This window comes from Bombus affinis, chromosome 14 (assembly GCF_024516045.1).
Source record: "Bombus affinis isolate iyBomAffi1 chromosome 14, iyBomAffi1.2, whole genome shotgun sequence".
In the NCBI taxonomy this organism is placed as follows: domain Eukaryota; kingdom Metazoa; phylum Arthropoda; class Insecta; order Hymenoptera; family Apidae; genus Bombus; species Bombus affinis.
The window spans coordinates 1270848-1291417 of record NC_066357.1 but is presented as its reverse complement, the minus strand read 5'-3'; the positions used below and the strand labels follow the sequence as shown (position 1 = coordinate 1291417).

Below are 20570 nucleotides of genomic sequence, written 5' to 3'. Positions count from 1 at the left end.
ATGATCACACGCCAAAGACGATCAAAGGCTTTCTTCCATTCGTCAAAACGGTGTCTTTGTTGCGCCGTCTTACGATAACTCGAAGTGGTCCCGAGTTGCTGTTCGAGATTGCGATATAATTAGAGTAATCGGAACTAGAAGTATCGAGAATTGTTTCATTCGTAGATACATAGTATCATCTCTGTTCCGTTGTCTTGCCACAAATCCGAGCAATCTCCAGCTAGTGTCGGAAACTCTGTAAATGTATCCAACAACCGAGATTTCAATAGACATAGACCGATGGAGACTGCAGCGTGATCAGGCACCAAAGAGATCAAAGATTGCCTTCCGTCTTCACGACGTCATTGTCACGATACCCTATGACAACTCGAAACGTTCCCAAGCTGCTGTCACAGCTTCTACAAATTCAGCCAACAATAGAGGATTTGGTTTTCAACCGATCCCTTGCCATGTCCTTATTCCGATCAAAAACTGTCAGCGGATGCAGGTTTCGCGTTTTTTCTCTTTATCTTTTTTCCGAAGGGTACGCCAATGGATGCCCTTGCTAATCGTTATTTCGTACCAATTTGTCCCATTGATCCAGGGACCGGAAAGAGAAATAGCAGGCCGATGGCCCTGCTATTTCGTCGCATTGTCGTCGGACAAAGGAAAAGGTGGACGAGATCGTGCAGGCTCTTGCCGCGTTTCGCTGCCGTTTCCGTGGCCAGATTTCAGCTCGCATCGAATAACGACCTTGATCGGCTTCGACAGCTGCTAATGCGGCGCGATGAATTCGATTGGGTTAGAAGAATGGGGGTGAGTTGTACGCGCCACCATTTTGAAAGGCCTCGGTCGGCTCAAACTACCGCTTGATTGCGTGCCAATGTGCTACGACTTTTCGGATGGATCGAAGGGTGCCGACGGATCGAAATTCTGTCGATCTCTACAAGGGAGGATAAAACGAACGAAGCAAAAGAGAAACCGGGAGCGGAGAAGGGGGCAATAGAAACGCGGAAAACGCCTTTTTCCCTTTTCCCCTTCGCAGAATCGACAGGTTCAAAGGGAGGGCTCCGGATTTTTCTCGTTTGAAGACCGTGCGACGTGAGCTTTCAGCCAATTTCCCACTCGTGCAGGTCACGTCTTATTGCGCGACCGAATACATAGATTTCCACACGGACAGAGAGCCACTTTTTGACCACGCTGATTTACCACATCCATATATCTGTGTGTGTGCGTGTGTGTGCGCGCGCGCGCGTGTGTGTGGTGTCGCAGTCAGTTGGTTCGAGGTATCTCATAAATATGATAGGAACGAGAGCTTTTCGAGGATACACAACCGGACACCGCTTCCGTATACCTGTTCCTTCTTCGGCGTGATTCTATTCGGAAAAGAGGGATTTTTTCGCGAATCTCTCCCCCCTCGTTGTATTCCCACTGACCCTTGAAATCTCTCTTTTTTGCCGAACAAATTGTTTCTTTGATCGTACACTGCTTTTTCCCACCTTCCCTCCGTCAAGACATTAAACTCTCCGAGGAGATTAAATTTTCTAAACTTATACGCAAACGATTGGTATAAATTTTTTCTCTATGTGGACGATTTGTAAAAATTGCCGTATAAACAAATTTTGTTTTACATTTTTCATTCACTTTTTCGTATAAAATCAGCCCCTTGTTCATCATGCGATAATTACCGATACAGTTTTCGCTCAATTCTTTCGACAAAATCAGTTTATTCGATTACGATCATCGATAAAGTCACGCGGCCGCAAGACCATAAAACAGCACCTGTTACAGCTACCCGTGGAAGCGAAACAATACCGACTGGATTCGCGGTTGATTCTACGTGACGTTCGACCGAAGGTGGGCCCACACACGGGTTCTTCCAAGCGTCACCTCACGTGTCGGTATTAATCAAGCGAATGCTCGGGCCAGATTGGTTCGTGGTAGGCGATAGGAGGAAAAAGTAACGGCTTACGTAAGCAGGGGACGCTGGAACATATTTAGTCGCGGTAACTCGTCCCGAACAGTCGAATCCTATCGTTGCTTGGGACTCGAAGCGTCCAGAAAAAATTGTTCAAGTTCTATTACGAATCTGTCACTGTCGATAAAAGTACAACAATAAGTGATTTCTTTGCGATGAGATTTTACAGGTGAGTGGTTAAAAAGTTTCTTTTGGGCTGCGTTATTCATCGTTTAATAAGTATTAATCGCTGGATATGAATTTATCTTTTTTCGTTCACGAGGTTTGTCCATTGGCGAACAAAAATTTCGAATCATTCTTCTATTTGTAATTAAATCGGATCATCTGTTAATTCTATCGTGAATTCGAAATTGAAGTTTATTATTTTTTAGTTCGTTGAAATTTTTGCCAAAGAATTTTTCAAGATATCGGAATTCTAAGTCGATTTTCATTAAACGATACGATCTTTCGCCAAAGAGTTTTCTAAGCCAGTATAACGTTATACTGATATTGTTTTTTAAATTCGCGGTTTCTACGGAACGTGTGTACAAATTCGAGATCTCGAAATTCTAGTATAATCATTGATGTATAGTGTATAGCGACACGTCATTTTTGTGCAAGATCGTGACAGCCACGAGAAAACGATACGTTGGATCTTTTCAGCGTTCGCTGTTTATTTTAACAGGAAAGAATTAAAAAAGTCGGGGGCATTCCCAGCGCGGGATTGCCATTTCTGTATGAGTAATCAGTTTCTCTCAGTCTATAAGGAAAAAGTATAAAAGTATACCGATGGTTTTCATCGAGAATATTCATATGATTTTTCATCTTCCGAACTTGTTTTCCTTTATAATTCGAAGCAATCGGCGTCTTGATTTTTACATTTTAGTTCTCCTGAAGAAACACGTACTCGCACAAGCGTATGTTCTTTGCAGATAACATGTATCTGCTACTCAGTTATGCCAATTTCCTCGTTTCTTGAACGTAGAGATAACATTTATTACTTCAACGTGAAGTGATACAAGTATCGTGTCAAAATGTGTAGGTTGTTTCAAAGCTTGGCATGACGTAGAAGATATTTTTAATTAACAGAGGATTGAAAGAGGCTATTAAATCAAGTAGACTGCTCGAAACAATTACGTACATCATTCCTCGTGTCATTTTGAATTTCATGCTTATTACTCGTGTCTCGTATATATGCAGTCGCCTCAACAAGTATTCGCACATCATTGTGTGCATTAGCATTTATATACCGGTAAACCTAATCAATTAGATATAGTTATATTAAATTTTATATCATCTAGTAGCAGGTATATATTTACATATGATTACAAAAATTTGATCTTAGGAAAATGAGATACGTATAAAACCTGATAAAAAAGTGTTTCGTTGGAAATGATCAGCATATGCAAATCGTTTTTGTAACCGTTGTATATATATTTTTAGCAATTGTGTTGAAATCAATTTATACACCAAGCAGTTAATTTCCGCGCATCTACCATCTAGCTTCTTTTAAAAATTTCTATCCAAATACTTTCTACATTAAAAAATACAGAAAATCGAGACTAACGTGTCTTATTACGTTTGGAAAGAACATGCATTTCATGTTGATAGGTCAACTGCGACGCAGAAAATATTCCTTCTTCTCGATATCAAAACTACCTGGCTTTCACATTGCCATCATCGATACCTAACGTTGCTTTAATCCCTATAACTTCCTACTTACATGCATTCGCTAGAAAACTCACGTACCTCGTAACTTACGAGGAAGAGTAGTGGCTATCGACTTCTAATTTACAAGAGTCCTTCATTAATACATTCCTCGTAGAAAACGTTGCCTTATCTAATCTAAAACGCTTCGATTCTGCTGTCACGAGACCAGGAGACCGGTGCACGATTTATTACTTCGGTCGTGGGGTCGCGCAAGCCCCAAACGAAATTCTCTCCGTGTTCGTGAAATAATAATCGCCGGTCAGGTAACGTTAGATCTCGATATCTCGAGGTCCCCGGATCGAGTAATCTTCTTAACGAAGAATCGTCCCTTGCGCTGCCGGTGGAAAGGGAGAGATGCGTCTCCAACGTTGGATCCAATAAGCACGGCTATCGGATACGCTTGTCTATTCTCCGGAGAGACGAAACTCGTGACCAAAGGCGTCCGCGGGAAGATAGAGAGAGATCAAGTGAAACAAGAGAGAAAGAGAGAGAGAATACACGGGACAAAACAATCCCATTGTAGGCTTGCTTCTTTCCGGGGGGAAAAGGTAGTGGATCGAGGGACAAACGAGTGGCAGGTGCGTCTGTTTCTAGGATGGGGACCTTTAATACGGTATTTCATCGATCATAATGCGCCCCAAACCTTCACCAAGCTTTTTCACCACGAACGGAATTGGTGCGGCTAATATCGATTCCTTTTGTCTCTCTTGTTGACGTTTCTTTTCTCTCTGGACCTTTTTCCCCTGCTGTTTTCCTGCATCATTGTCCCGGAAGTGCTTTGGACACGCGTGAATGTGTCATATCGGAGTCTGTTACTCCTTTGTCTTGTGACAAGCGTCGAAACTTGGTTTTCGGAGAAGCGGAATTTTCATCTTTCTCCTATTTCCAGCCATAGAATCTTGATGACTTTGGTTGCGCTACGAATTTAGGCTCACCGTGTATTGCTACCGCGTATCGAGGTGAAAAGTAATAGAATATGGTGTTTTTCTCTAGTAGGTTTCACCAGATATAGGTTACTATCGCGGAGAAAGTTTTCTAAACTTCATAGAAGCGATTAAAATCGTATTTCCATCGACTAGTTCGCCACGTTACTGCAGAACATGGAGGACGCGAAGGAACTGTTCGATTAATAGGAAAGTTTTCTCTAGAATTCGAACTAGTCCGTGAAAAAGAAGGTCGATAAAAGAAGAAGAAAAAGAAAAAGAAGAAGAAGAAGAGTAAAATGGACGCAATGGAAAGCGAATACGCAGACACGATCTAGAAAAGGAACTTTTCTTGGTTCCCTTTAGTTGTCTAGAAACTGGTGAAACTTTTCTGACAATCCTTTCTCTCGTCCTCGACGCGCTCTTTGTTCTCCATTACGATTCCGACGCGCGTTTCGTCCGACGTCGTCTAGACCCTGTGGGACAATGCGCGTCGCTATTTCGGTAAAACGCGACTGATTATTCCAGATACGCGCGCGACCGAATAATACGCGGTGGAACAAAGCGACGTGACACCGATGCCGCTGGAATGGCTGGCTCATTATTAACGCCCGGCGAAGTATCGTGTCCCCTGCTCTCCCTTTGACGCCTCTATCTCTCTCTCTACTATTCTCTCGTTTTGTCACGTTTCGACCAAGCAACGAGGAAAATTGTCCGCATTCCCAGACTCGTTGATAATTCCCCGCTGTGATAGTGTTACGCGTTAGTGAAGATAGATGGAAAGTTTCGTGGATGGTTGTGACCTTTGGCAAAGGATTTAGAAAGCGATATCGGAAGAGGAACACGTTGTCTTATCTAATTTTTAGCTCTTCGTGGGCAAGCATAGTTTTGTACTGTAATTTTTTCTCTTACTGTTTCAAACTTAGAAAAAGTTTTGGGGATATTTTCACTTTTTAAGTGAAACGTTCGGGGACCTTTGAAAGATAAAAACTTGCTCCGAAGAAATTGACGAGATAAATTTTGCTCGAGATACAAGCTTTTTGGGTTGCCTATGGCCAGATAATAACATCGACGATTACCGATGTAGAATTAACCGCTAAACATCGATCATTTTTTAACCCCTTCTTGTACTTTAGCGAGTCAGACTCGCGATGAAGATTTTGGCTCAAACATGAATATCGCGAGTTTCATATTCATGTTTGGCCCAAGTATCTGGTCACGAGTCAGACTCGCGATATTCATGTTTGGGCTAAACTCTTCATCGCGAGTCTGACTCGCTAAAGTACGGGAAGGGGTTAATTCTACTATGACAAATCTAAGTCATTACGTTGATATGACTGATATAATATACAACTGTAAATTACTTTGCAGCGATATTACGAAGCTTTAAGGAATATTTTAGGCACGGAAACGGTCCAATTTTCGGCCATCGTTGTTTCTCTCGCCAGCTAAGGACGAGAGAACCATTCTCGGTTACAAAATTACGTAACCACGCTAGTACCGTGCCATTTGGAGCAGATGCGACGGGACGTAGACCATTAGACGTCGCAGAAAGGACCCTTATGCTCGTTTCACAGGGTCATTTCGGTTCTCGGAGGAAAGGTATGCAAATTGTACGGAGGAAAGGGCGCGTTCGATTTTGAACGCTGCGTTGTCCGAGACCCTCGAGCTGTTCGGTTTTTTGCCTCCCTTGCTTAAAGGTAATTCGAGTCGAGCTTCCCTGCTGGGACTTGGGAAACTAGTCTGCCGTCGCCTGCCCTCTCCCTTCTTACCTTCGCTTGTGAAATTGGAAAAGCGCGACGAGCTCGTTCCAAGAACGATCGAAGGTTCGCTAATGTACCTTACGGCGTGAAAGAGGAAAAACGATCAAAGACCAGCTCCAGTTGGGCAAATAAATCCGACACGGATGTTTTTTCAATGTATTTTGTATCAGGCCATTTATTATTTTTTTAGATCGATGGCAAATCTTGAAGTATATTTTCAAAGCAAAAACTTTCAAATGGATGAAAAGGTTTGAAATAAATTCATTTACATGAAATCAACCGACTGGAATTTGTAATAAGCATTTTATCATTAAGAATAGAAGAATCGATGATTTTATATTTGCTCGATGAATTAGAAAACGCGGGAAGGAGTTATCGATAGGACTTGACGACTATGTTCCCATTGTAAAATTTATAATTTTGTAACGACACAAACATTTCTAACAGAATAGGTACAACTTGTTTTTCTCATTTCTTTCTCCAACATTCCGACCGTTCTATTAACGAGAACCGAACAAGAGCAACGAGGGTTGCGAGAAACTAATCGCCGATGGAAACACGGCAACGACTCAGCTACGTTCGGTGGTAGTTGTCTTTCGGTCGTGCGAGTCTTTATTTTTCGAGCGCTTCGTCTCCTTTGTCGCGGAATAATTCCGAAGGCGTAGACACGAGGCCAGGACGCCGGAAGTTCAGAGTGCGGATCTTGAAGGCGCGGAAATAGGGTGGTAATGGGAGCAAGGTGGAAGAGATGACAAACACCGTGGTTCAGAGGGAGAAAAACTTGGAAGAGAAGCGAGAAAAAGAGAGAAAGGAGGAAATGACTGGTAACGCCAGGAGCAGCTGCTTTCGAGCGTTTAGCGAATTTTGCCGCGAGGCATTAAGAGGGCCCCCTTAGTTCTTTTTTCCAGCGACTCGCCTCTTCCTCCTTTGCTTCCTCGTTTCCTTTTCCACGCAAAAACGAGCATACAAGGGCCACTGGTCGGATTCACACGCCGAGGATCCCCGACCATCGTCGTCTCGTTCCAATGAAAATCCCGCTTTCTCGCGAAAGAAGCTGCTAAACTTTGAAGAAAAGGTCTTTGGATCCATTTGGTTTTCGTCCCGTCGACTTTGTCCGGGATGTTTGCGAGCTTCCAAGGAATCCCCTTGGAGTTTCGACCGAACGAAACCCCATCCGGAGTCGATTAATCGTCGGAAAAGAAAATCGAAAGAGCGAAGGAAAGCTGGGACGAGTCAGGTAGTGGAAAAAGTTCCAGTTGGAACTGGAAAGCGCGTTTCAAGCAGGTTTCATGGTTCGTGAAAAACCTACGCCGGTTCTCATGCACGCACCACACGCGAGGAATATGATAAATCTGAGAGAAGACGAGGACACTTTGGACGATGGTGCTTCGCGCGGCTAGAGGCGGACGTTTTTTTGCGCAACTCGCGGGAGAGAAGTCTCCTGGGGACATTTTCACCCTCTTCTGCGTGTCTGAGCGAAAAGAAAGAGATTCGGATGCAGCAGAATGTAGATTTAGCCCAGGCTGTTGCTGCTTCCTCAGCGTTTCTCTCGCAGTCGTTAAGAGGAAATCCAGCTTTCACCGCCTTTGCTTCGGAAATTATCTTGGTTCGCGAGTCGAACAAAAAATCTCTCCAAGAGTTTCGATTTTGAACTGTTCGATTCATTTCGAATCTCTACGTACAATTTCGCCGCAAACGTTTCAGGACATATCCAGTATGTAGAGTCGCGATCCTGTAGAATGCCAATGAAATTTCAAAATACATATCTCGCATAACGCGCACGATACGTTCATAAAAACAGTCTGAATCTACGAGTATCGACGAATACTTTCGTGACCCACTGTATATCCCGATCCCATATTTTTTTCAAAATATACAATTCAAATATCCCAAGCTTCGAAACGATCTAATACTATAAAAGAAGAATCGGTGTCTGGCGACATATTTCTATGTATCGAATATTAAATTGTTATTTAGATCGCTCGTACTTTTGTGGCACCTAAAAGGCAAGGAAGGGTACATCGTTGGCGCGAATTGTGGTTAACGGGCTGGAAAGGTAAAAGAGCAACACGCGCGAAAAAGAAAGAAGTTTCCCGCGGAATCGGCTCTACCACCGTCACAAAAGAGCTCGCAATATTTCTGTTATGGTACATTAAATTCGTACGAGTTTTCTAACGCGACCGCGTCGTCAATAACGGTGAATCGCCGAGAAATAACGGCGGGGAGAAGAGAACAGGAGCGCGCAAGATGGGAAAACACATTTTCTTTCCCTCCTTCTCCTCCTCTCCCTCCCCTCTCTCTCTCTCTGGTTATTTTTCTTAGTCGTTTTGTGGAATTCAACCCGCAGCCCTGCAACGAACAATCGATCGATTTGTTTCGGCCAGCTGCGTATAAACCGCCAAAGGAAACGCGAAATCAAATTGCGTGTCACAAACGGACGCCCAAACTTCGAGAAATAAGTTGTAAATAGAAAACAATTCTTGCCCGGTTGTTGATGAATTCGATTAAAGCTCTTCGTCTCATCTTCCTGTTGCAAAGAATCATCTACGTATTGGTATGGAAATAAAACATGTAAGCGTGCAACGACGGTTTAATAACTCTCTAATGTACACTAGCAGTTAAAAATATTAGGACGCTTACAGAAACGACCAGAATATTATTAAAATTTCTAAAATTATCGACTAATTCGAAATTTGAAATTTTCACGACCATTAGCTGACATACTTGCGATTTTTCAGGCGAGTAATGGAATACAAAACTGCATTATTTTGAGTTGCGACACTCTATACATCTACAGCAGTGGTTCCCAAGCTCTTTATAATCACAGCGCACGTTAGAAAATGTACAAGTGTTTACGCGCACTTTGTATTCAAATCCTAAAATTTACAGCAGCAGGTGCAGCTACGCGATTACAAAAAGAAAGAAAGGAAAAAGAAAAGAAAGAAAAGAAGAAAGATCTGAAAAATTGTGATTCTGAACTTGGGAATCACTGATCTGTCGCGTCAGCGTCATATCGCCTCGAGGTAAATCAAACAAAGTTGATTCCTTTATAACTTTCCAAACGTTATTTTCTGTTTATTCCAACCGCTGATACGTAGATAAGTTTACTAAGTGATAAGTTTATTCCAACTATATGCTTCAAACCGGAACGAGTATTTAACGAAACTCGTGGTTTGGTAGCTATCGATTCTTAAAACGTCGTTGCGTTCCACTTTACGTATATCGTGTTAAAGTTGTTCAATGAATCACCGAGGCAATGCCAGTGTGAGTTTGAAAAGCGAGTTGCTCGAACGATATGCCGATTAAGACAGGACAACAATGAAGCACCGACCAGTTTTCCTATCTTATCGAGTAATAACACGTTTCAAAGCCTGATACGCAAAACCTGGTTTTCCATCGTATAACTAGTTTAGAAACAATACTTGTATCTTATCGGCTCGTAAAACGTCGGAATGCGACAGCTATTTTTGCATTTGCTTTTCGAGTCTTCGATTTGCCGGTATTGGTTCGTACTTGTAATTGGATGTGATGCAATGCACCACGACCGACAAGTTTTCGATCTTTGAAAGAAACACGTCAAAAGAGTAACAATTCAAAACTCTAAAGAATATGAGTGCAGAGTGTGTTCTAATTTTTGTTCGAAAGATCTAGGCTTATGAACGTTTTACTAAAAAAGCACCACGAACTTATCGAATGATCGAGGTTCGGTTTTTCCTTCGAAAAAGGGAAAAGCAAATCGAGATGATATTTTTATGGCGGCACTCGATAACACAAATACCACCACTCGATACTAACTAGTGTCGGACGACGGTAGCGCAGTGGTTAGCGCCTTAGGTTACGAATGTTCCCGGATTCAAATCCCGGCAATCGGAATTTCGATTTTTCTTCCACGATTCTTAAATGAGAAGAAAATACAGCAGTACCTTAGCGGCGACATCTACAGCCAGCAGCGCTACAATTATCACGCACAACGTTTTTACACCTCATTTCGTATGTTAATTGGTTTGTATTCTCGAGAAATAAGCAACGCGATATTTAAATCAACCCCTTTTTATTTATATAAAGCAACAGGTACGTAGATAGTATCGTGTCCGAATATTAATGCAAGTAACTATCTCGTACGATTGTCTGTCAACTGGACAAGATGAAGATATTAGTACCGTTGCTAAGTTTCAACGCTGAAAAGACGAAAGGCCAAATTTGAAAATGAGAATACTCTGAGTTATTTCGATCCCGGTGCCTCGAGCTTACATTGTAGGTCAGTCTGAGCGGGACAAAAAAATTAACGGCCGGCATTTGCCAAGATTTATGGGTGGGTGGACGGGTATGGTGGCTCGTTTGCAAAAGTAGCTCGTGGTGACACGTTCCAACGAGGCTGCCGCGTTCCGTTTGACAAATGGATCGAAATTACCAATTATCCCCTACCGTTTTCGTCGACGTCGGCTTCGATAAAGCCAACACGAGGTTCTCTGAAATCGAGCGTGAAGCGCGATCGCGATAATTTACGAACGGTTGCGCGAGCGGTTTTTGTCGCGCATTCGTGTGTGTTCTCTCCGATCCCCGATTCTCTAGGATCGAGTCGCGATATATTGTTCACGCGCCATCGACATCGTGACGGTTCTAATCGAAATCAAAAGAGTTGCGGTATAAGAATTAGTAAATATCTCGATTTAAATGATTTTAATAAAGAAAAATCATTGTAAACGAGGAAAATTTTTTTCGTTATTGGTAATCATCTCAACCATTATTTTTTAATCGTTTAATTTTTCAAAGAATTCCTTTCGAATTTTTGAGCCATCATTATCTTCCATAGAATCGGAAATGAACTTTTTTTCGTAAGAATTTTAGAAAGAATGTTAATTTTGGTGTCTGATTCGATCACGCACGTATTCCACGACACACACGGCTATTCAGACTCGCACGAGTATTTGAACACGCACATATACATACACGTGGGTGTTCCATAACGGTGTAGCAGACCGTGAAAAGTAAATCAACGCGAGCACGTTCTCTGTACGAGGCCATTGTGTTGTTATTATTTCCATTAGTTATACATCGAACCGACGTTCTAGCTCTTATAAGTTTTCTCGCAGTCGGCGCGTGATGTATTCGACGCGTTATTCAACTCTTACGCATTTACCCCGATGGAATTTGGCATTTACACGTATCTAATGGTTCGCTTTTACCTTTTTCTGTTCCAGGTAAATCCACTGGCCGATCCCCTATGTATTCTTAGTTCGCAGCGAAATACACTCTCGCTCGACGTGGTACGTAATCCGCTAAGCGAGAAACCAATGTCCCGAAGTTCGATTCGTAGCGACGGGAAAGGAATTTCCTGTGGTCCGGTGACTTTTATCGGGAACACCATTCCCGTCCGCCTTAACACCCCGTGGGGAAGGAGCCGTGATTTATACGAGCTTGATCGGCCGTCCTAAGCCTCTCTCGTTAGAATCGATTGCGCGAGGGTGGACGACTCTCTTTCTCTCATCCCTTGGCCATGTCCCCTTGGAATTAGGTCGTCTCGACGTTTCGATCTGATTTCTCGAAACAATTGGTCCATCGCGTTGTAAGTTGTCGCAAACTTGTTCCAACGAATTTGTCGCTTCCCCGTGAGTTACTTGCAAGTTTCCTGCAAGTTCTGCGGCAAAACAAGCGTTCGGTGAAGTACCGTTCCGCGGTTGAGAAAGGTGGCTAGTGGCATAGATGCAGGTTTAGATAGTTTTCTAACTTTTATGTCCTTTTTGAACGTAGACAAACTTTTTTTTCTATGAAACATTGTCACGCACGTTTTATTTTGCAAATTTTATATAGCTTCGCGCGTTACGTATATTTTCGACAGTTTCGAACTGTGAAATTTTCTAGGTAATTCAGCTAGACATATATTCATAACTCGTAAACGTATATCTATAATGTAATAGGATCGTCCTTCTTTGATACGATCTTAGACGCGAAGCACAGCATTTTCTTCAATAACCAAGATGGTCGTATCTACGAATTTGTCACGATCTATATCGAGATCCGAGGAGAAACGAACAGAGTACATGTAGGTATTAGAAACGATGTAAACGAGCCTTCCGTTAGCGTAACAAAATAACGAAGAATATAGATTAGACCATTTAGATTTTCTTATATCATTGATATCATATACAAAAAATACGTACGTTACATTTTTTGTAGAGGTGATCTATAGCTTGGATTGCAAAAGTTACTTACAATTTGATATTCTATTTACAATCTCTCATTAGAATGATACGATATTAATTCCCCGTCACTTCTCGCTCGATAATTATTGCTTCTATACATCTGTCGCTTTTGCCAGCCACCTTCTCAACCATTCGCGATGAACAATTGCTCCTTCGTTTCGTGATTCCCAGCTCTGGAAAATTTTCGAGATCGCATTCTGATATCACGTCCGATGTTCGAGAGGGTATCGACGAGGTCTGCCCCGACGATTGGTACAAAGATCACACACCGTGATCATTAAACGTTCCATCGCGCAGAGATTGGCTCGTTAGTGGCGCGTTCAGCTCCGGAATCCGCCACGGGAATAATAATACGTACGAAGGGGGTTAGATTGTTTGGATGGACTAGAGGGAAGAGAGAGGCGACGTGTATCGTCTTCTTAACGACGTCTCCTCCGGACGCACGGTCTCGAATCGACAATTTATTATCCGTCCCGCGAGGATCAATACCAGCACCGGCATAGAGGCACATTCCCACGTTGAAATTGAAATCTATTCGTTGCCGCGTGCATTCTCCTCTCTCGTTTCACTGTGTGTTCCCGTGCACGCGTCGTTGTGAGTCTTGATTGCCAGTCGGTTGTAAAGAACGTTCGATGCATACGCCGGCATGCAGCGATTGCAAGAGACAGCGGCAACGACCGACTTCAAGGTAGCAAAGCCAGTCGACGGCTTATGTAAGCCGTTTGGAGGTCTGCTTGCTGCGTTCTATGCGCTCGCGGACGACGCGGGAGAGGATCGAGTTTAGACGACTACCGACTATTGTAGCGTTTTTCGTATATCGATGGACAACGTTGGATATCGAACGAGGCAAGTTTCCAAGAGACGTGGAAAACGAGGAAATTCTTACCTCGTTGAATGCTGCACTCGAGTCGTCGCGATCTCTGACACTGTTGCGATAGTTAACTGCGTATCTTCTTCTCCGGCCTCTGAAGATTAAACGACCAAGTTCGTACATCTTTGGACCCTAAGTACAACCAACTCGTGTCTTTGATTAACGGCCAACAGACAGTCGTTGAGTTGGAATCGATGAACTCCGAGGGTTCGGTGTAAATTAAGCGACGACAAAGCGTTTCACTGCTGGCAAATGACGCGAGTGTTGCACGATTAAGCGTCGCTACGATAAATAACCGTTGGATAGATGGAATATTCATCTGGTAAGGGGGAAGCCGTCGAGCCATGACGAGCAATCGTAGTTCATTCCTATTCTTGAATGAGCCTCGATGAATGGAACTCGATATAACATTCTATTAACTCGCGAGAGATAGAACGGCAAATATAATACTCGGATTTTGATCAATTATCCAGCTCCATTACCTCGATGCCCGTAACCAACTTTAATCCCACGATCGATAGCCAATGTGTTAGCGAATTTTTCACGGAAATCACAATGTTTCGATAACTAGTCTAGTCGTTGGAAAACAAGTCCGCTAATATCCATCGACACCCAAACCGGACTGTCTCGTTTTGCGTTGCAGCAACTTCCGTGACGAATTGAATTCGAAAGCTAAGGTGGCAGCAATGCACAGCCCACCTACACTACTATCGTCCATAAGTATCGGAACACCTAATGCGATTCGATTGAAAGCTCGATAATTTGTTTTTTAATTTTATTGCCAAATATTCAACTATTCTCGCATATTCTTAAGATTTCGGTTTCTTTTAATATCTTGCCAATAACTGGAATACTTTATTCCTGAAAAGTGTGAAATAATAAAAAGTAGCAAACATGTATATATCGCGTACTAAAGTCAAATACTTAAGTGTTATCTACATGGATTTTAATAATATCCATTGGAATATAACTTCCTAAGATACGTTTGATTGGACAAATTTTCCGAATTATTATCGGCAATCGAACTTGTGGCTCGATCGATCTTCCGTTCGACCCCACGAATTCTGCATCATTGATGTGTCTTTCATTTACCTGCTCCATTCGCGGTTAGTCTTCCCGCGAACTTTCGATCGAGAATGCCGTCGAACTTTTGTACCTCGACCCTGCCGCCAGACATTTGAATGCAAATACGCTTTTTACTTATATTTATATGTAAATGCGGGGTGCTCCCGGCGGACCTGGAGAGCCGAGACACGACACGAATGGAAACGGTGTGCTTGAAAGGCGAGAAAAAGGCAATGAGTTCGTGATACGCTGCAATTACGTCTTGTGCGGCCTTTGCAACTATCTTTGGCGAATTTACGCAGTAGGACCTCGATTATTCGAAGTAATTGGTTACAGAAGGACTAAACGCTCGAATTTTTTAAACAATCGAACGACTAAATTCGTCAACGCGGTTTATATGAAAAGCGGTACAATTTGTCGCGAACAATTATTTTCCTCTTGCTCTTCTAATCTGTTTTTCAAATCCTTCGTAATTGACAAATTACATATTTTCACGCCATCTGTTGGTTGTTTCAATTGCTACTAAATTTCTCCTTAATTCGTTCAATAATTTCTTCATTGCACACGTGTCTAACGATGGACTTCTAACGAAATCGCTAACTTGATCGAATACATAGAGAGTATGACATAGTTGAGTATATTTCGCGTATTTGGTTCATGTTACAGTTAGATATTATTCGGATAGTCGGACGTTCGATTAAGCGGTATATTTTGAAAACCGAAGAAACGCTAGATGTGGCGGTTAAACTTAGGAGGACAGTGTCTGTTCACAGCACTGTGGAAGCATTCGTTCGAGCGCTTCGACGAATGCGTTCGAACTTTTCAGCCTTTGGACCGACGTTTGCCCGAAGTAAAGTCATCTTCGACGTCTCAAATTTTAGCAGACGGATAACGAGGCGGTTGATTCGTGCGTTATTTTTCTTATCGTGGCCCGAAGGGCGGCAGATTTCGCTGGAAGAACAGTGCATCCTCTCTTACGATCGTACAACGACACGGCGTTTCTCAGAGCTCGATCACCAGTCGAGTACGTATCGTTATCGGTTATCTAGAATTCCCTCCGCGGACGTTCCTCGTCGGAAGCAGCCTCGTGGTGTATATGTAGATAGAAGCTAGAACAGCCGCGTTCTTTATCTTTCCTCCGATTTCCTTCCTCCCGTCAATGCACTGTTGTAGAGGAAAGCTTCGTTCATAGGTCGTTCACCCTGCAAATCAGCGAGAACTCATCGACGCGATTTTAGCTTGCGATCTTACTCGATGTCGGATGCGAAGTTTCGTAGATATAGAAAATTATGAGAGTCAAAATACATGGTTTGGCAAGTAAACCGAGAATTTGCATACAAAATTTAAAGATGCATAAATTCACAGAACGCATAGGTATAGTATTCGAAAGTATCCAGAATCTTCAAAGCTTTTAAGAAAAGAAGTTCCGTCGATTCTTAGAAATCCAAACAAAAATATTTCAAGACTGGCTTTACTATTTTTGGACCAAACTACCTGTAACAAAAGGAAAAAAAAAGAATGGACCAAAAAGTCTGCGATTCTCGTGAGAAAAATGTATACATTGCTAAATATATCGTTATTATATACATGTATATATAGATTTTATATTAAAAATACTTTATACTATAAAGTTATGAATGGATTCGTAAGAATTCGAGTCAACCCGGAGTCACAGTGGCACCGAAGAAGATATTTAAAATGTAGATGCACTCATTTAAATACCCGGTCCGTATTCGCGATTTAATCGTTCCCGTTTCTTCGAGCTCTTTTCCTTGCCGTTCTTCCCCTTTCTCTCCCCGCCATTATTCCGACAAGAGTTCTTCTCTCGCCAAAACCGAGGAGAACGAGCCGATCTGTAATCTGAAAGTTGTCAGCCGCACATCGCGCGCTGTCCTAATGGAATTTGAATGTCGTTAGCCGAAGTAACCGGGCGTGAGGAAGGGACCTTATCCCTATTACCACCGCGTCGTCCCCGCAGTCGACGGGGAATACGGCCGCCGCAGGTATCGTCCTTGAGAACCATAGTCTGGTCGACGAGTTTATTGGAACAGGGAAACGTGTTGGGTCCGAGGATCGTTTTCTTTTCTCCTTTCGAACGTTTCATCTCCTCGTTTTCCTACCTTCTCCCCATTTTCCACGTGTTCTTTTGTTCAAGACGTATAGCCACATAGAAAAGGATGATCATCGTACTCGAGCATCGATGAGAGAACACACAGACTGTACCTATATGTGACGGCGAGAAACATTCAATTTTCATAGAAGGAAAACGAGCGAATATAATCACAAATCGAGATTGGGCAACAGTATCTCGCGAAAAATGGCGGATAAAGACAAGGAGGACTTCAAAAGCCTCTTCCGTAGAAGGCTTCCACAGTACATCGCTGCTTGCGCAGGTTCTTTTCTTACTTCCCGAAATTTCTTCCTATAGCCAGTTTTTAAATATTATTTCGTTCAATAAAAACGATTTAACCTATTCGCCTGATAATTGCAATCTTTTTGACACGTTCACAGTTCCCTAACCCCTATGGTGTGATTAGTCTCTAGTCGCGTAGATTAGACGTATGCGGGTATCCGAGATTACGGGCTCGGACTAGCTTGAAAAAACTCAGGCTCGTTCGCATCCTTGAAAATTTGTTAGTCTATGAAATTTGTCTTGTTTTAATCATCGTAAAAAATTTAGCAGTTACCGATAACCATTGTGGCGATCAACGTATTACCACACGTAATTATACGAGATTTTAGTTCGTGATACATCGGTTCTTTGGATGTACGATGTCGTAACATGTATGTTTTTGCCTTGGATTGTGAACGTGTTTTAATGATTTGCTCGTGTGGAATCGGCAAGAGAAAAATCGCGAGAAACGATCGACTGTAGATACATGGCGTAAATTTTGTAGCGTGCATGGGCGGATTCTCTTTGGGCTGCGGAATTGGTTGGAGCGCGCCGTGCGTCGAAGTGCTGAAAGAGAAGCACGAGTACGATACATTCTCGACGAACGTGATAGCGTCGGTTTTTCCGCTGGGTGCAGCACTTGGGATGCCAGTGGTGCCTTTCCTGGTCGACAAGATTGGTCGAAAGTGGACAATGATGTCGCTGGTACCCGCGTTCCTTCTCGGTTGGATGTTCATCACAATTGGGGTGACTACGTTCGTGCTTTTAGTTATGGGCAGACTGATAACCGGCGCCTGTGGCGGAATGTTCTGCGTCATCGCGCCGATGTACTCGGCCGAGATCTCCGAAAAAGAAATTAGAGGTACGAGAGAAAAAAGAAACTGCATTCGATGAGCTTTACCGAAGGAAAAATATAGATGTTTTCGATCGATTTCAAAGAATATTAAGATTCTTGCGCCATAGTATTTATATCAGTATCTACTGGGAACGAGATACGTTAGAAAGTCTATGATAGGATCGCGAATATTTAGAGTTTCTGACAAAAAGATGTTCTGAAGAAGAAGCAATGCCAAATAATAATAACGGCAATCGATAACCGATGTTTAACACCGCAGATCTATAATCATTGATGTACTTTGTGGTAACAAAAACCTTCCTATTCGTAAGCTTTCAAACGTTGTACCATCCTCTTCAGTAGGTATTGCTCTAAATACTATAGTACGATTTAATAAAAAGCTTGACTCTGTTGTACGATTAGGTACCTTGGGAGTCTTCTTCCAATTATTACTCGTGATCGGGATCCTGTATGCTTATTGCTGCGGCTACGCTAGGAACATCGTTGTGATATCGATTCTATGTGGTATCGCTCCTCTCTTATTCGCCAGCATCATGACCTTCATGCCGGAGAGCCCGCTGTTTTACATGGCGAAAGAGAACGAAGAAGCCGCCAAGAAGTCGATGCGATTCTTCCGTGGATCGGAGTACAATATCGATCCTGAGATCAGCGCGTTTAAAGTCAGTGTTACACTTGCTACAAATACCGAAGTATTTGCGAGATTCTTACGCTGCTCGCAAGCAATTCGCAAATTATGTTCGCTGCCAGTGTGGACACTTTGCGAGCAGCGAAATATCCAGCAAGCAAGAAATACGTTTTGCTCGAGAAACAGTACGGTAGAACTCCATTTGTTGGAACGAAATTTTAGTTATTACAAACTTTAGTTATCCATCCGTGACAATTACGACCACATATCTCAGATATCGAGTTTATGATAAGAAAGAACAGTTAGAGATATTTTTAAATGGATTTGACTTTGCGAGGCTACCGAAGGGTTAAATGAATTTGTGTCGCTTGAATCCATTTATCTGGACCTCTGGTTTATGATCTGCTTTCCATCCGATGACAAATGGAAATAAATGGAACTCTACTGTACATCAAAGGTTTATTTTAAGGCAAGTATGAACTGAGTATCGCGTTTTGAAGCAGCATTTGGTACTTGAAAATAGGACCAAATAGACAAAAGCAGGCGCGAGAAGGTGACGTTCTCTGCGTTCTTGAAGAAACCAGTGTTGAAGACCATGGGAGTGGCATATGGGTTGATGTTCGCGCAACAATTCAGCGGCATCAACGCTATTATTTTCTACTGCGAGACGATCTTCAGGCAAACTGGCGTTGACATGGATCCCTTGCTTCAGATGTTGATCTTCGCAGTGGTCCAGGTGATCGCCTGCGCTATATCGGCCTCGTTGATCGATCAGGTTGTCGCTCGTATCTTTCGCAATTGCGACGAGCGAACGCTGCGTTTCATTGTTGAAGAATTTCTGACAGGTTTTTAACCCTTTCAAAATCGAATTATTTATGACAAAAATATCTTTCCTACCAATTATTTATACGCGACATCGAGCGTGAAAGGGTTGAGAATGTTTCTTGCAAAGTACACAAATTTATTGACGTACCGAATACAGCGTTCGTTCTTCGAATCTCCAACTCATAAAGGACAAAAAGCGTAGCAACATTTGGAAAATTGTTATAGCTGGGTCGAAAGATCCTCATGATGATATCCTGCGGCGTGATGTGTCTCTGTCTGATGGCTCTAGGCATCTTCTTCGTTTTGAGGACCAACAATCCCGACCAAGCCGACCGTCTATTTTGGTTACCGCTCGTTTCTGCTTGCCTATATATCCTGGCTTTCTGCCTGGGTGCCGGTTAGTAACAAAGTAGCATCATCACCTCGCTTTTAACGCAAATCCATCTCTACTTAACCCATTCGGAACCGTTTGGGAATTCGAGAAATCAATATTTTGAAATCTCGATGGTACTGGATGTGGATAAAGACTCGTTTTCGTCTGTAAACACTCGAAAGCCATTTTTCAATTTAACATGACACTCTTTTGCTGCACAATTGCGTTTTAAACTGCTTTTCCGAAAAACCAGGTCCCATACCATGGGCCTACATGGGCGAAATCTTCCCAGCGAAACTAAAAGGGACAGCTTCCTCCAGCGCGGCGTGTTTGAACTGGATGCTGGCGTTCATCGTGACCGTGTCGTTTTCCTCTGTGGTCGATGCTGTTGGGAACGCAGCTGTGTTCTTTTTCTTCGCAATGATCTGTCTATTGAGCGTGGTTTTCGTGATATTCTGCATGATCGAGACCAAGGGGAAGACGTTTGCCGACATTCAAAGGGAGTTCGGCACCTACGACATCAACGAACGATGAGCATAGCATTCGATTACGAGAAATACATAGACAGAGGTTTCTGCGGACCTATCGCTGAGAGTACCGATAGCAGTATAAATTTGTCATCGTACGATAACGGTGAGATGAATGTGAAATGCCGGTGCGTGAATCGTGGAAACTTTGTAAGTAAATTCTGAAAAATAAATATAGCTCGACTTGAACGAATATGCACGTATGTAGAAACATCGATTAATTAATAATTAATTCTTTAACTCTCACGCGGTATAACGCTGGCTTTAAAATTATAAATTTCCTACCAAGAGAAATATTCAAAGAGTCTCATTTTCCAAGCGGACAAAATTCTTTTCCGACGGAGGAAGGAGATGTAAGCTAAACTTGAACTCTCGAGGACCATACGGTTCGTGCACGTACATATGCAAAGGCACGTACAATGCGTAGCTGCGTTGCAGCTTGCCTGCCCTTGGTGCGATTCTCGAGTCAACAATGATGCGCCTGTGGCTGGCTCCGCCCAT

At 42.7% G+C, this 20570-nt stretch overlaps 3 protein-coding genes across 8 annotated transcripts in view; 2 read left to right on the top strand and 1 right to left on the bottom strand.

Annotated features, from left to right (window-relative positions):
• The window catches only part of LOC126924178 (headcase protein), a 168243-nt gene that overhangs the window by 61211 nt on the left and 86462 nt on the right, over positions 1–20570 (top strand). The gene's annotated exons all lie outside the window — the stretch shown is intronic.
• Positions 1–20570, bottom strand: part of LOC126924195 (astakine-like) — a 303996-nt gene that overhangs the window by 231767 nt on the left and 51659 nt on the right. The window lies entirely within an intron of this gene.
• LOC126924179 (facilitated trehalose transporter Tret1-2 homolog) lies at positions 1964–20262 on the top strand. Of its 4 annotated transcripts, none has more exons than XM_050738398.1 (8): positions 1964–2126; positions 11534–11599; positions 16627–16864; positions 17369–17725; positions 18122–18378; positions 18868–19119; positions 19395–19566; positions 19796–20262. In XM_050738398.1, the coding sequence occupies exons 3-8, from the start codon at positions 16789–16791 to the stop codon at positions 20074–20076; spliced, it is 1395 nt and encodes a 464-aa protein (XP_050594355.1). In that variant the 5' UTR covers positions 1964–2126; positions 11534–11599; positions 16627–16788; the 3' UTR covers positions 20077–20262. The 4 variants fall into 4 exon arrangements, with proteins under 4 accessions (XP_050594355.1, XP_050594356.1, XP_050594357.1 ...); XM_050738400.1 differs by lacking the exon at positions 11534–11599 and adding an exon at positions 5941–6171 and having other exon boundaries at positions 1969–2126; XM_050738399.1 differs by lacking the exon at positions 11534–11599.